This window comes from Martes martes (genome assembly GCF_963455335.1).
Source record: "Martes martes genome assembly, chromosome: 3".
In the NCBI taxonomy this organism is placed as follows: Eukaryota; Metazoa; Chordata; class Mammalia; order Carnivora; family Mustelidae; genus Martes; species Martes martes.
Genome location: NC_137890.1, coordinates 107,253,661 through 107,268,078, shown reverse-complemented (window position 1 = coordinate 107,268,078; position 14,418 = coordinate 107,253,661). Strand labels below are relative to the sequence as shown.

General features: G+C 34.8%; 1 protein-coding gene across 1 annotated transcript in view; it reads left to right on the top strand.

The window, feature by feature from the left end:
* Nucleotides 1-14,418, top strand: part of LRP1B (LDL receptor related protein 1B) — a gene marked incomplete at both ends in the record, with an annotated part of 1,929,835 nt that overhangs the window by 1,444,058 nt on the left and 471,359 nt on the right. Inside the window, 2 exons of the mRNA XM_080798957.1 lie at nucleotides 3,018-3,152; nucleotides 3,727-3,856. Of these exons, the coding sequence (XP_080655083.1) occupies nucleotides 3,018-3,152; nucleotides 3,727-3,856 (265 nt within the window). The remainder of the gene's footprint in view (nucleotides 1-3,017; nucleotides 3,153-3,726; nucleotides 3,857-14,418) is intronic.

The window sequence follows — 14,418 nt, the reverse complement described above, 5'->3', positions numbered from 1 at the left end:
AGTCATTTTTTTTTCAAATGCATACCTTCTTCTCATTGAGCTTATAAAGTTTCTTGTGATAAACTCTGTGTCTTCCCCATATCTCCTTCAGCCAGTCTTTGTATAGCACATCACATTCATTCATTATTCAACAAATGTTTACTTTGAGCTTACTGCGTGTCAGATATTATTATTCTAGGTGCCAGGGATAAAGCAGTGAACAAAGTAAAGTCTCGACCCTCACAGGGTTTGACAGTAATAAATGCTATGGACAAAAATAGGTTTGATGAGGTGGGTAGAACATGTCAAGGAAATAATTTTTTACAGAGTAGTCAGAAAAAGTTTCAGTAAGAAGGAGGGGATATTTGAGCTAAGACAGAGGTATGCAGATATCTGAGGAAAGAGCTCCCAAACAGAAGGAATAATGTAAAGAACTTAGACTGATAGTGTTTGGTTTCTGTTAGGAAGAGAAAGTCTGTTACCAGAGATAATGAGTGAGGGCCAGAATGGAAGGATGTCAAGTGAGAGAAGGTTGAAGGATATGGGTAGATTATGAAGGTAATGGGAAGAAACTTTAATTGTGCCTTGGATGAAATGACAAATGATTAGAAAGTTTGACTGGAGAGGAGAGAAATGATCTTGTTTACTTTTTAAAAGGGTAACAATGGCCCCTAACTAAAGAAAGGACTAGGGAAGAAAGGGGAATACTGAGGCGGAAATGAAGCTGGGCAAAAAGTTAGAAAGCTATTTTCTATATAGCTGACCTTGGACAATGTGGGGGTTAAAGGAACTGACCTCTATGCAGTTGAAAATCTGCATATAACTTTTGACTCCCCCCAAACTTAACCACTAAGAACCTACTGTTGACTAGAAGCCTTACCAATAACATAAACAGTTGCTTAACACATATTTTGTATGTATGTTCTATGTATTATATACTGTATACTTAGAATAAAACAAGCTAGACAAAGAAAATGTTACTAACAAAATCATTAGAGAAATACATTTAAAGTACTTTATTGAGTTTATTGATGCTATAATTTACATCATCTGCCTACAGGATAAATTGTCTGTCTGTGACTATATAAATATTGTTCAGTATATTTATTGAAAAAAAAAAAACAAACCGTGGGGGCACCTGGGTGGCCCAGTGGATTAAGCCTCTGCCTTCAGCTCAGGTCATGATCTCAGGGTCCTGGGATTGAGCCCCACACTGGACTCTCTGCTCAGCAGGGAGCCTGCTCCCCCCTCTCTCTGCCTGCCTCTCTGTCTACTTGTGATCTCTGTCTGTCAAATAAATTAAAAAAAAAAAAAAAAAAGAAAAAAACATGTATGATGGGCCTACACAGTTCAAATTTGGGTTGTTCAAGAGCCAACTGTGCTTTAGGCAAGAGTTGATAGTATTTTGGATTGCGCTGTAAGTAGTAGAGAGTGTGAAAAGTAGTTAGATGATGGATATGATTTGAAAGAATTAAAAGAACCAAAAATACTTTGTAATAGATTGGACACTACAGTATATGGGTGATGGATTAGATGTGAAGTTTGAGAAAACATATTCAAGGATAATATGAGGTTTTTAGCCCAAGAAACAGGGGATGGAGATATCATCCATCATACCGTCATGGGTTGTGGAGTTGCAATGTGGAAGATTGCAAGAGAAGAGTGTTGCATGTAGAAATCCAGAATTTGTCTTTTGTATACCAAGATCGTCTTCTCTACATAAAAGTGGAGATACAAAAAAGGCAGTTAGATACATGGATCTAACATTTGCAGAAGAGAATTTGGACATAATGCTTAGTATTGATGAAAAAATAATGTTTATTTTTCACTGATTCACTCTTTCAAATGTTAACTAATACTTTAACAAAATTGGAAAAACCAAACAAGTTCTTGCTTTCCAGATAAATATTTGAAAATGGTACTTCTCTGCTTCAAACAATTATATATTTGACTTACCATTCTTGAGAACAAGGGGATTTGGAATCTTTTTCCAATTAGGCAAAAGAATTTGGACTATATTATACTTAAAATGGAATCTCAAAGCTTATTGATAAATGGCTTTATTATACTAATTGCTTTTTCTTTATTTCCATAGTCTGTCACTGTGCCAGAGGGAAATTATATTGGTCTTAAAGGATTTGTTCTTCAAATGGCCACGTAGGTCACAACACAAAAACTTACTTAGTTGGTGGCAAATTTATTATTTAATGATTTGTCCCCAGTGTCTTTCTGGTGGCTATATTTAAAATCATTGGTCTATAATCGCTACCCTTTATGCATATGCATGCACATATAATATATTTCATTTAGAATCTTTAGACACATTTTTCATTCAAATATTCAAAAAGCACTGTTATTTAAAGACTCTGCAATAGCATAGAGCCATTTTTCAAGTATTCTTAAGCCCATTTGTACAGTCAGAGTTTGAAAAATAATGTAAGGGGTCTGTACTTGACATTTGGGAAACTAGTGCCTCAGAAGGAATAATTGAATGCTAGGGCATTTTTAAGACTTTATACATTTTGAATGACCTTATGCTTAAAACACTCTTGATATAGTTGAAATGCCCTTATGTTTCTTTCTGTTCTCTCTCTACTTTAAGACTTTGTTGATTACCTCCAGTAGTATTCTTTTTATATTTAGAGAACTCAGACACAGGTATAGGTGTGAAGGGAAAAACTGTGGTCCAAAATAGCATGGTTTGACATCAGGGTTGCAAAATAATGTGCGATAAGTATTTTTCGAGTTAAATGAGTAGAAAAATGAAGAAAAAAACAATCAAGGATGTGATAGATCATTTCCACATATATTTCAAAAGTACTTTTAAAAAACATTTGATTAAGTTCTTTCATGTTGTTTTAATATCTTTCTTGCTATTTGTGTTAGTGAATTGTCCTGAAGAATATCTATACCCTAGTATACCCAGGATGATAACCCCCAAAATAGTAATACAATGTGATCCTAATACATACATTGATATCTTTTATAGTGTATGTGTATGTTTTTTGCTTTTTTTTTTCTTTCTGTCTTATCCATAGAAAATGATACCATCTACTGGACAGACATGGGCTTCAATAAAATTAGCCGAGCTAAAAGAGATCAGACTTGGAAAGAAGATATCATTACCAATGGCTTGGGAAGAGTGGAGGGGATAGCTATTGACTGGATTGCTGGTATAATCCATGGTTTTTTCTATTCTCATTTCCTACCTATTCTGTTAGGATCTCAATCTCCTTCATAAAAATTCTGTTTCCAACTCACAATAATGTTTTTTGTACTTCTAGCCACGGGGATAAATAGTCTCTTTTGCTCTTGGCTTCATTCTTTCTAATGCTTTTGAGTCTTTAGACAAGTGTTTTTATGCAGAAGTAGATTATGTAGTGTTAACTTTGCCCAAATCTCCTGGGAACTGTGAGGCAGGTAAACAAACGTGTTAGAAGTTCTCTTTTGCCTGGAGTCAGTAGAAAGTTAAAATAGATCCCTTCTTTAGGTGAGAGAAGTTTCAACTTATTTTTAGCATAGAAATGTATCATTATATAGTTTAAACCACAGATGTATGAGATTGGGAAGTATTTGCATATTAGTTTATTTACAACTATCTGCTTAGGAAATGTACACATTAAAAAAATAGGAAGTATATGATTTCTTGATAGTTATGCAAATGCTTAGAAAGTTAATTTTAGCCACAAATAATAAATACTTTTCTTTCTTACAACCATATTATAAACACACCTGTGTTTCTCCTAGGTAACATATATTGGACAGATCATGGTTTCAACTTAATTGAAGTTGCAAGACTCAATGGCTCTTTCCGTTATGTAATTATTTCCCAAGGCCTGGATCAACCAAGATCTATAGCTGTGCACCCAGAGAAAGGGTAATTTTAAGCTTTACATATATCTTGAGTTTTAAGTGAATTTTCTTAAGTTTCATTTAAAAAATCCAGATGTTCATATTAATATTTATTTTTACTCATAGTATTTGAAATGAAACTCAGTATTTTACCTAAGCAAAAAAAGAAAAGTTTATTTTCACTCTGTGATGTATATTTTAGAATATATTTGATGAGGTCATATTTATTACACAGTTCTTTAATGTATGTGTAAATCCAAGTAAGTATACCAACATGTTTCTGGATTCTCAATTTAAAGTTCTACCCTACAACTGTTTACAAAATGGGTATTTACTTACTTGATGAGTGATTAATACCCAACCTCATTCTTCAATATTTCTAAAGCTTCAATTTCCATTTAAAAGTCTATGATTGCTAAGACAACATGTTCATCCCAAGCTTTGTATTTTTTTCCCTTGAGTCCCAGATAAATATGTCTACCTGCCTTTTTGGCATCTCCGTTTTTCCATTTAGATGTTTCATAGACGCTCAAACTTTGCATATCTAAAATTAAAATGAATTCAATCTGCCATCAAGTTCCATTAATACTTCTTTTCTAAATATTATCAATCTACTACTCTCCATCTTTGCAACTCCCACTTTAATTAAATCTGTTCTTATCTTACACATACAACACTGCAATAATTTCCCAGTTCATCTCCTAATGTCATTAAAGGTTACAGTGATTTTTTTTCCTTTAATATAAATCTTGCTTTAATACTTTTGAGGGATCCCCATTGACTTTTGTGTAAAGCCCAAATTTCTGTTGTGATCCTTCTTTCATTTTTTTTTTTTTTTAGTATCTTATTTATTTATTTGTTATTTATTTATTTATTTATTTTAGAGAGAGCATGAGCAGGTGGGCCAGGAGCAGCGGGAGAGGGGCAAGCAGACTCTGTGCTGAGTGAGGAGACCCATGTGAGGTTCCGGTGCACGGGTCAGGGATCGATGAGGGGTACAATCTCACAGCCTTGAGATTAGGACTCTGAGATCATGAACTGAGCAGCAGTCAAGAGTCAGATGCTCAACCAACTGAGCCGCCAGGCACCTCTGTTGTGATCCTTCTTAATCAGGCCTTATGTAAAGACTTAGGCTCATACTCCTGCTACTGCCACTTTGTGATATCTCAGTCAGTCTCTGTTGGATGACGTAGTTTTAAAAATATTTTCGGATACTTCCTGTTCTTTTCTATTCCTACCCTTTAAGCAACCTCTTTCCTTGATCAGCAGTGTTTTCCTTCCTATTTTTACTTTGCAAATTTTGTTTATCCTTCCCTGGCTTTGTAAACAGATTAGATTGTTCTATTCTGTGACATCAAATTACCTAGTACTTTCATTACTTTCATTTTCTTCTAAATCCCATGCACTAATATTTGCTTATTTACATATATTTATTTGCTTAGTAGCTCTGTTTTTTTTCACTGGACTGGATGATGTCTCCATTCTTCACTGTGCTATGAGGAGAATAGTCATGTGCATTTGGTTTATTTCTCTATCCCCAGTGTTTAGTACAGTGGCTGGTAAAGAATAAGATGCAGACTGATAACTGTTTTTCTCTTAAGCAGTGATATTGAAGTCGTCCTATTATAAAACTTTATATAACTTGCCACCACTGTGTTTCTTTCATTGCTAGTATGATTTGACTTCAGAGTTTTTTTGTTGGTTTTTAAAGGGTGGATGTTTTTATGTTAATAGAACTCCTGTTCTTTTTGGAGGGATGGGAAAGTTAACCATAGTGTATTAGATAACATGATGCTGATTTAGAATGAAGTCGATCTATGTAAAACATCAAATTGGCTCTTGTGAAAGTCTACAAACTTTCTTATTTGTTACCGGTTGTATGTTGTTTTTCCAATATCTTCATTTGCTTCAGTTTCTTGACAAATGTTATAAAATTAAGTCATTGTATTAGTACAGTGAAAAAGGAAATAAAGAAGATTAATATAAGAAAAAGAAATAACACCTGCAATTTGTCCCACTTCTGGCTAAGATTATGTTGTAAAAATTAAAAAAAAAACTTGCATTATGTCAATTCCTTTGTTATCCCTTAATCAGAAATGGATTACATGCCCATCTTTAGATCAGTCAATAGACAGAGGGAAGATATTATTTTGACATACTTAACAAATTATGTTTCATCACAGGGCTTGCATGAGGTCCCAGACCTAACAATATATACCACAAACTCAGTTTCTCAACAAACTCAGTTTCTATTACTAGGACAGATCTTGAGGAAGTGAATTTCAATGAATTTCAAAGAGACATTATGAGGAAGAAGGAAACGAATTCTCTTGATTTTTCCATTTCAGTAGTCATTCCAACACGCTCTCCTTTCTTAGTTCATTCTCTCTTTGACACCTTAATTTTGGAGTTCCCTAGGGCTCAGTCCTTGGTGTCATTCTCTCTTCAGTAGACTCATCCCACCTAAATGTTAAAGACTGTAAAATGTTGAAAGCAAGACCCACCTCACTCTAAACTCTAGATTTTTATGTTACGTACTACTTCTTCAAACAGATCTGTGGCAGATTTTATTTTCCAAGATGATTACAATAATATCTGCCATTACACATGCTCTCCTTAAAATGTGATATTGACACTTCCAAACAGAGAAGTGGAGCATCTTTTCCATATGCTTGAGTTTGGGTGGATCTCTGACTATTATGGAACTGACACTATGTAAAATCTGAGGCTATATCATAAAAGAAAAGAAAACTTCTACATGGTTATCTTGGGACATTCTTAGAAACCACCCACTCTGCTGTGAGGAAGCCAAGGTACACCATGAAGGGGCCACTGTAGGTGTTCCAGCTAACAATCCTAGCTAAGGTCTGAGCTGAGAGCCAGTACCAATTGCTAGACATGTTGAGAGAGTGAATCTAAATGATTCCAGTCCCTAGCTGTTATGTCACCTCCACCTTGGTGGCACCACAGTGGATGTGAAGAAGGAATGAATGGTTACTACTGAGCTCTTATCAAATTGCAAATGCAGAAGTAAGTAAGTTACTGTTGTTTTAAACCTTTAAATTTGGAGGGGTTTGCTAGAAGCAATAGATAACCAAAAGAAAATCCACCAGAAATCTTAACCTTAACAGGTTCAAAACAGAACTGAATCTTTCTCTACAATTACGAGTCCTCCATTAGTTGATGCCTGTCCTGTTACTTCAGTTGCTCAGGTCAAAACACTTGGTATGATCTTTGGTGTCTCTCTCATATACCCTATATCTAATATATCAGGAATTCTGTTACCCTTTCAGTATATTTAAAGGCTCACAACAAACCCAAAGTAGTATTATTTCCTCTATTTAACAGATAAGGAAAATGAGTCAGCTATTTTTAAATATTACTCTGCTTTCAAATTGATATGTGGGAGAGTTAGGTTTTTCTAAACACGAAAGTCATGCTACAATGTATGCATATGCATGTGTGTATAACGTATCACACATATACATATATATTGGAAAACATTACAAAAATTATCAAAATACAAGAAAACAGTTTTAACAGTTTCAGGATAAAACTGTAATGAAAATTTAAAAATCAGAAGTATAAGTAAAAGAGAAGATAAGCCGTAATGAGAAAATGCTGGAAAAAAATTAGGAGAAGAAGCTTATAAAATAATTTTGATGTGAGTCTGATTTCCCCTTCCCCTGTGGAGGCCCTTGCCTACAACCAAGTGTATGCCATTACATCTTAAGACTGTGAGGGAAGAGTGTGCTTCTGTTTAATTCCAAGACTATAACACATGACTCAATTGAATATGTCCATATCACACTCATAAACTTAAAAATAAAAATGTACTTTTGGCAATGTGATGGTACTTTAAAAATCTCTTTTTAAATTATAATTTATAATCAAGCAATAAATCATTATCGCCTCAATAGAGAAAACTTGATCGATTGCTCTATTGTGGATAATTATTCTAATGGTAGGAACAAATATAATTTGAATGTTATGAAATCCCAGAGATACATAGGAAATGAGTTTGTTTCCAATAAAGAATTTCTTCCCCTTGTATTTGTAATAAGCCCAACACTTCATTTATATGATCGAGAGTGTCTTGTGCCTGGCCTATTATAGATTCATGCAGTTCAATTTAGCAGGCCCCTTGCTGCTGCTGCTTGTCAATCTGTAGTTTTCTTATTTATTTATTTATTTATTGTTGAAACATAGTGTAGGACCCCAAGTTGTTGTTCCAGGTCTTCTTCTCTTTAAGTATATTTTTATAACTCTATAGCCATCTTAGCAGAAAAACATACATACTTCTCTCTAGGATGATTGAGAACATCAGGCAAAGGGACCCACATATACTCTGCTTTCTGTCAGTTTATTAAAAAAACATTTATGAGTGCAGCACGCTGGGTGCAAGGTCACGTCAGGGCATCTCCATCTCTTCTTCAGCCTTCAGTTCAGTACATCTTGACAAAATAGGACTGCTTACAGTGTGAAAGACACTGGTAGGCACTGTTAAGTATGATAGTATAAAAATCAGATGCTGCTTCTGTTCACAATGAATTTTCTGTTTAAACAATTTCAGTTAAAGTGATAGTCTCATATTGTAACGTGAGATTCATTTTCAGGTTTAAAAAGCCTAGATCAGCATGACTCAAGCCTACATCTTATTCTAAATCTCATGTTAACCTAATTTCTGTAAGATCTTTATAAAGTTACACTGAGTTTTAAGAAAAAAGAGATTGCGTATGATCAGAGTAGGTAATCACAGTGAGGGTAGTAGCAACAATGGTTATGCCTAGTCAAGGTTTTACAGAGAAGTCTTGAAGGAGAGAGGTCTCTGAGATAGGGAGGAAATATATCATATGAAGAAGAAATAAAATAATCAAAGCATTGGTAGTGGCAAACCAAAGGCCATTGGCAAGAGTATAGCCACATAGAGAAGAGCCTATAGGTAGCTGGGAGAACTTGGAGCCATAAAATAGACAATAGCATTCTCCACATATTAAAGCAATTACCACAAACACCTTCTCTACTTTCCTAAGTGAATATTAAAATGGTCCTAGACTCTCTCCTAAACCTTCTCTCTGGCCCCAAAGCCTCCACATAAGCAATGGTTAGAAGTGTAATGAGAGTTTATTGAAATTGTAGCATTGTTTAAATTAGGGAATTCTTAGAAATAGTTACCAGCCTAGACAGAGTCTTATGGGGGAGGGGGTTCTTTCTTTACCCTCAAGCCAAGTAATGGAGAGAGCTACAGGCAAATATGTAAAGGGGAAACTAAAATAAATATAAAAGATCAGTAAGTGAAAAGAAAAGAAAGGAAGGAAAGGGAAGGGAAGGGGAAAGAAAAGAAAAAAAAAAGAAAAGAGAAGAAAAGAAAAGAAAAGAAAAGAAAAGGTCACTTTCTCACTGTAAGTCCTTAGGCCAGCAGGAGTTTGATCAAAGCCGCAGAGAGGGAAAAATTTTAAAATACATATGAAATAATCAGTTTGGATTCAGAAAGATCCAGTCTTTTATGCCTGAAAAAATAATCTTAACATTATTTTTTTTTCTTATAACTGAAATTGTCTTGAAAGTCCTGGATTCTTCTGGAAAAAAGATATTCAGTAGAGTATATGGAATCAAGAGTTGGATAAATATAAAGTCACTTTGGTTTATGCCAATGGTTCAGACTTTGCAATAAACTATGGTAGTGAATGAGATCACCAAAAAAGAATACAGAACAAAAGAAGTCTAAGGACAAAAATGAAGAATGTTTGTAGTTAGGGGATGAAATGATTAAGAGAGAGGAAAAAGAAAATCAACAATAAGACCAAAGAGAAAGAAAAGTGGCCATTTCAAGCCCTCAGAAAATTACTCTATCATAGAAGTCAAGGGGAGACAGTTCCAGGGAGAAGAGTGTGCCAGGAGTAAAGATCTGAGGAGAGATTAAAGTGAAGAACAGAACATGCAGTTGATGATCAGTGTGATATTGTTAATTGTTATCAATTTCAGGAAATTGGTAAAGACAGAAGCCAAATATAAAGAATGAATAAATGAAACATAATTAGAATGTAGAACTAGCATATTTCATCTACAGTGACAGAAATTTGGGCAACAAAGGAAAGAGGGAACAATAGAAATGTTGAGAAGATAGTAGGGTATGGAGAAAGTTTTCCTCTGTGTAGGAGTACTCCACATGTTCATAGACAGAGGGGAAGAAACTGGTGGAAAGGCAAATTTCAGGCAGTTTTGGAAGAACACGGACAAGGAAGAAGCAATAGAGTGGGGCAGGGAGAATAGTGGACCAGAAAACAGATGGACAAAATTTGCGTCTTACATCAGGTATCCTAGAAACAGATCCTGGAATGAGAATTCAGTTCAGGAAATGGGAGAGAATCAGGATAGGAAAGGGGAAGAGACCAAACAAAAGTTCAACTGTGAGCAAGGTCCAGGTCTCCACTGATTACTTGTGGAGCTCTGGAGTATAAACCTCACTTGAGAGCAAGGGAATTTGGCTTTCAAACTCCCACCCAACAATTCACTGAATGAGGACAACCCTTGGGAGACCTATACTCCCAAGATTTCGAGCTCTCAGAATTGCTTGTGTAAGAAGAGTTGCTAGTTCCTGTTCTCTCAAGAAAAGTGCCTGTGGGAACTGTTAGAGAAAAAGGATACAGAACCTGGGGCTGGTGAATATAGAAACAGGAAATAAGATCTGAGGGTGTCTAGGTGGAGCACCATCAGAGTTTGGAACCCCAACTTGGATGTCTCCTACCTTTGAGGTCTTCTGAAATATCTTAGTCTCAAATGCCTATGTCCTTTTTGGTTATTGAAAGGATTAAGTGAGGTAAATTTAAGTGGAAGCGTTGAATTAGGGGAATTTCTCTTCCTTCCTCCCTCTAGTTTTGGAGATGGAGTAAAGAGACAGGATGCAATAATAAAATATATTTTAGCAATTAAAATTAGTGAAATTGAAGAAACTCATAAGCTTATAGGTGATAGTCATAGGAGTAAGGGTAGCAGCTTTAAACGGATAAGTAAGTTTTGCTAAAACTATTGTGGTGACTAGAATATGAATAAAAGAACTTAAAACAACATGAATCCAGCTGGGATAGATTTCTAGGATCTAATTATATGTTTCTATGACCTAGAGTAGTAATAGCACCTTAGCAGTAGCAAAAAAAAAAAAAAAAAGAGAGAGAGAGAGAGAGAGAAAAAGGGAACAGGTGGTGACAGATTCAAAGCTGGATTGTAATGGAATAACCATGAGTTGCTGGTCAGGAGCTGAGGTCTAGAAGTTAGTCACAGAATCATGGAAACCTAAAACAGTGTATTAAAGTCAGAGAGTAAGGAGTAAGGACACGAATGACCAAGACAACTCTATAAATTAAGCGATTATTTCAGAATTGGTAAAATTGGAAATAGAGCAGTCCCATGTGGTAATTAAGATGAGTGTGTGGCGTTGCTTATGTAAGGTAGGGGTAAAGGAGGAATATAGGTCCCTGGAACAGATGAGGTGAATATGAGCTGAGATGTTCTCAAGGTCATCAACATGAGTCATGAAGTCCCTAAGAATGTCAGCAGTGGAGGGAAAAGATGGCAAAGTTTTCAGTGAGTAATAAAGCAATTAAATAGATTCAGTGGTCAATTGTGATAGTGATAATGTGGTATGAGAAAGTAGGATGTGTGAATGTATGCTGTGAATGTTTTAAAATAAGTGAGTATAACCTCAGAGAAAGTTTTCTTTCTGATTTAAATCTTCTCTACTTTAATTTTCTCAGGTATCTCATGCAATAACTCTTCTGTCATCCTTAATCCACTCCTTTCAATGAAGCCTTTCTCTTTCAAATAGGATCAGATCTCTCTCATTTGAAACAAACAAACAAACAAACAAACAAAAAGCAAAAAAGAAAAAAAAAACAACAACCCCCCAAAACAATATCTTATTTCTCTCTGCATGTTTACTTCTCAACTTCTTAGAGAAGTTCTGTTCCTTCCAGAATTGTTAAAATTTATCCATAGCCAAATTCATATTTTTTTCTAGATTTCACACCATTTACCTTCTCTTTGACATATTTCTCCAATGTTATCCATTCAAGAATTTATTTTCTCTATTACCTTCTCTAACGCTGCATTCTCTTGCTCTCTCTCACCCCCTCCATATACCTCCTCTACACGTGTCTCTCTTTGTGTATGTCTTTATATGCTGTTCCCTTTCTTGTTATATTTATCCTTCAAAACATATGTTCATGTTTTTTTCACATCATTCAAGGCATGGCATCCAAAGTCTTATCTTCATTCCTTCACTTGTATTTCCTTTCTCTTTAGAAAATCTTTGAATGTCCACTATAATAGAAATTTAATATATCCACCTACATTTAGTCTACTGACTTCTTTGCCTAACTATTGTATGTCTTTTTGTCCTGACAAGATTGAAACTTACTTTAGATTTTCTGTAGTTTTTCATCTGTCACTAACTCCTGTCATCTCGTGTATCCAGATGTCTCTTAGATTTCCCATTTCTATGCATTGCAACTGTGAGATCAGCACAGACTCAGCTGGAATATCTCATTAAATATTTTTGAATTCCTAATTTTAAGCCCTCCAAACAAAATTTACATTTTAATCCACAAAACAAATAAATATTTGAAATATATAGCAATAATTCAAATATTATTTACCTCCATACCTCACTTTTTTTTTAAGAATATTTCTTAAAAATTAATTAAGTCACATGGATAGATGTTTTTCAGGATTTATAGTTAAGAATTGATACACCTGGGACGCCTGGGTGGCTCAGTTGGTTAAGCAGCTGCCTTCGGCTCAGGTCATGATCCCAGCGTTCTGGGATCGAGTCCCACATCGGGCTCCTTGCTGGGCAGGGAGCCTGCTTCTCCCTCTGCCTGCCACTCTGTCTGCTTGTGCTCACTCTCGCTCCTCCTTCTCTCTCTCTCCCTCTGACAAATAAATAAATAAAACTTTATAAAAAAAAAAAAAAAGAATTGATACACCTTTTTAAATGCTATGCTGATTTTCAGGAAATGTTTATTAAAACATTGGCTTCCAGGTAATATTACATAGACTAGGTGTCAAAATTCACATCATATGAATAAAGTACAGCATTTTCATATTCTCGATGTTTGAAATTAAAACATGTCAGGTGATGTCGCCAAAGAAAAAGGTGAACAATGATGGAGTAAATTAGCTGAATCCAAGATATAAATGTGTCTTGAAAGGTGGTCATGAAGCCTGTTCTGAACAATGGAGACTTGAAATCTTTTAAAACATAACCAAATGCAAAATAGAAAGCATGTATGAATTTACTTCAGCTTGAAAAATTAGTTTCTTCCTTCTGTTGACTTTTTGTAAGGCAACACTTCCTTTTAGAAAAATTGAAATGTAATAATTTTTCATGCTAAAAACTCACTTCCTACAGTAGGAGTCACAGTATGTCACTTTGTATAATACCAAAAAAGTTGGTTAACATCCATAGTGTATGATCTCTAAGTAAAGCACAAATACTCATTTTTGTTGTTGTTGTTTTTTTTAACTGGAATGTGCATTGTTTTGTTAATCTAGCTTTATATATTTATGATCATAAGTAATTTGCTGAAAAGTGTTTCTTTTCATAGGATTCAGCTTAATGTGGGATTTTGGTGTTCGACAACTACATATTGTCAAGTATTCTTTGATTGATTGTATATATACATATAAATATATATATATATGCTTTTAAAATATGCTTAACAATATACAGAAGATCTTGAATGATAGTTTAACATATTTTGAGATAGCAAGAGTACAGCATAACTTAACACTATATCCTAAAGTATGCTTTCATTTCAAGGCAAGATGATACATATAAAAAACAAGTAGATTTAAATTTGGTTTGCAGTGGAAATAATGGTGGAATCAGGCTGTTAGTATATAATATTAAGATGCCATGATGGTCAAATAACTCAGAACATCGCCTAAATTATAGGCAGCTACCTCTATAGGTCTCTAAGAAAAGCATATAAACAAATTATAACAAATGAAAGAAAAGCATCACACTATTTTTCACTAGGAATTTCCTCAAAAATTCTGCTAACACCCTGTTTTAAAGCTAGTTAGTTTTTGCTCACCTCATCTTTTACTATATGCTTCACCTTCACTTCTTAACCTCTAAACATGAATCTTGGATTTTATCCTCCCTGCTAAAAGCAGGAAAGGAGGACTGGAAGTAATAAAGATGCTTTGGGCTATCACTTTATCTCAGTGGCTGATGAAGGAGAAAGAGAGGCCAGTAAGTTCATGCCAACTCCCACTACAGGAGGGAGCTTCTGGTTCAGAACACCAAAGCCATGTTGAATAGAAACCAGAAACAGCCACACATAAACGTATGAATTTACCCTGATTTTTTAAAGGATCTGACCAATAAAACTGTGGTTAAAGGGTAAAAGAGAAATTTGAAAGATTTGTTTCTCTATGTACCTATGGAAATTGTCTCAGTATCTTTCAATGTGGACTATCCAGGGTAGGTTGGATAGACTCATGTATTTGAGACAAGTTAGAGGTCATGAAACAAATTGCATATTTCTGTGTAATATTTTAAGAATTCTAAATCAAATTATG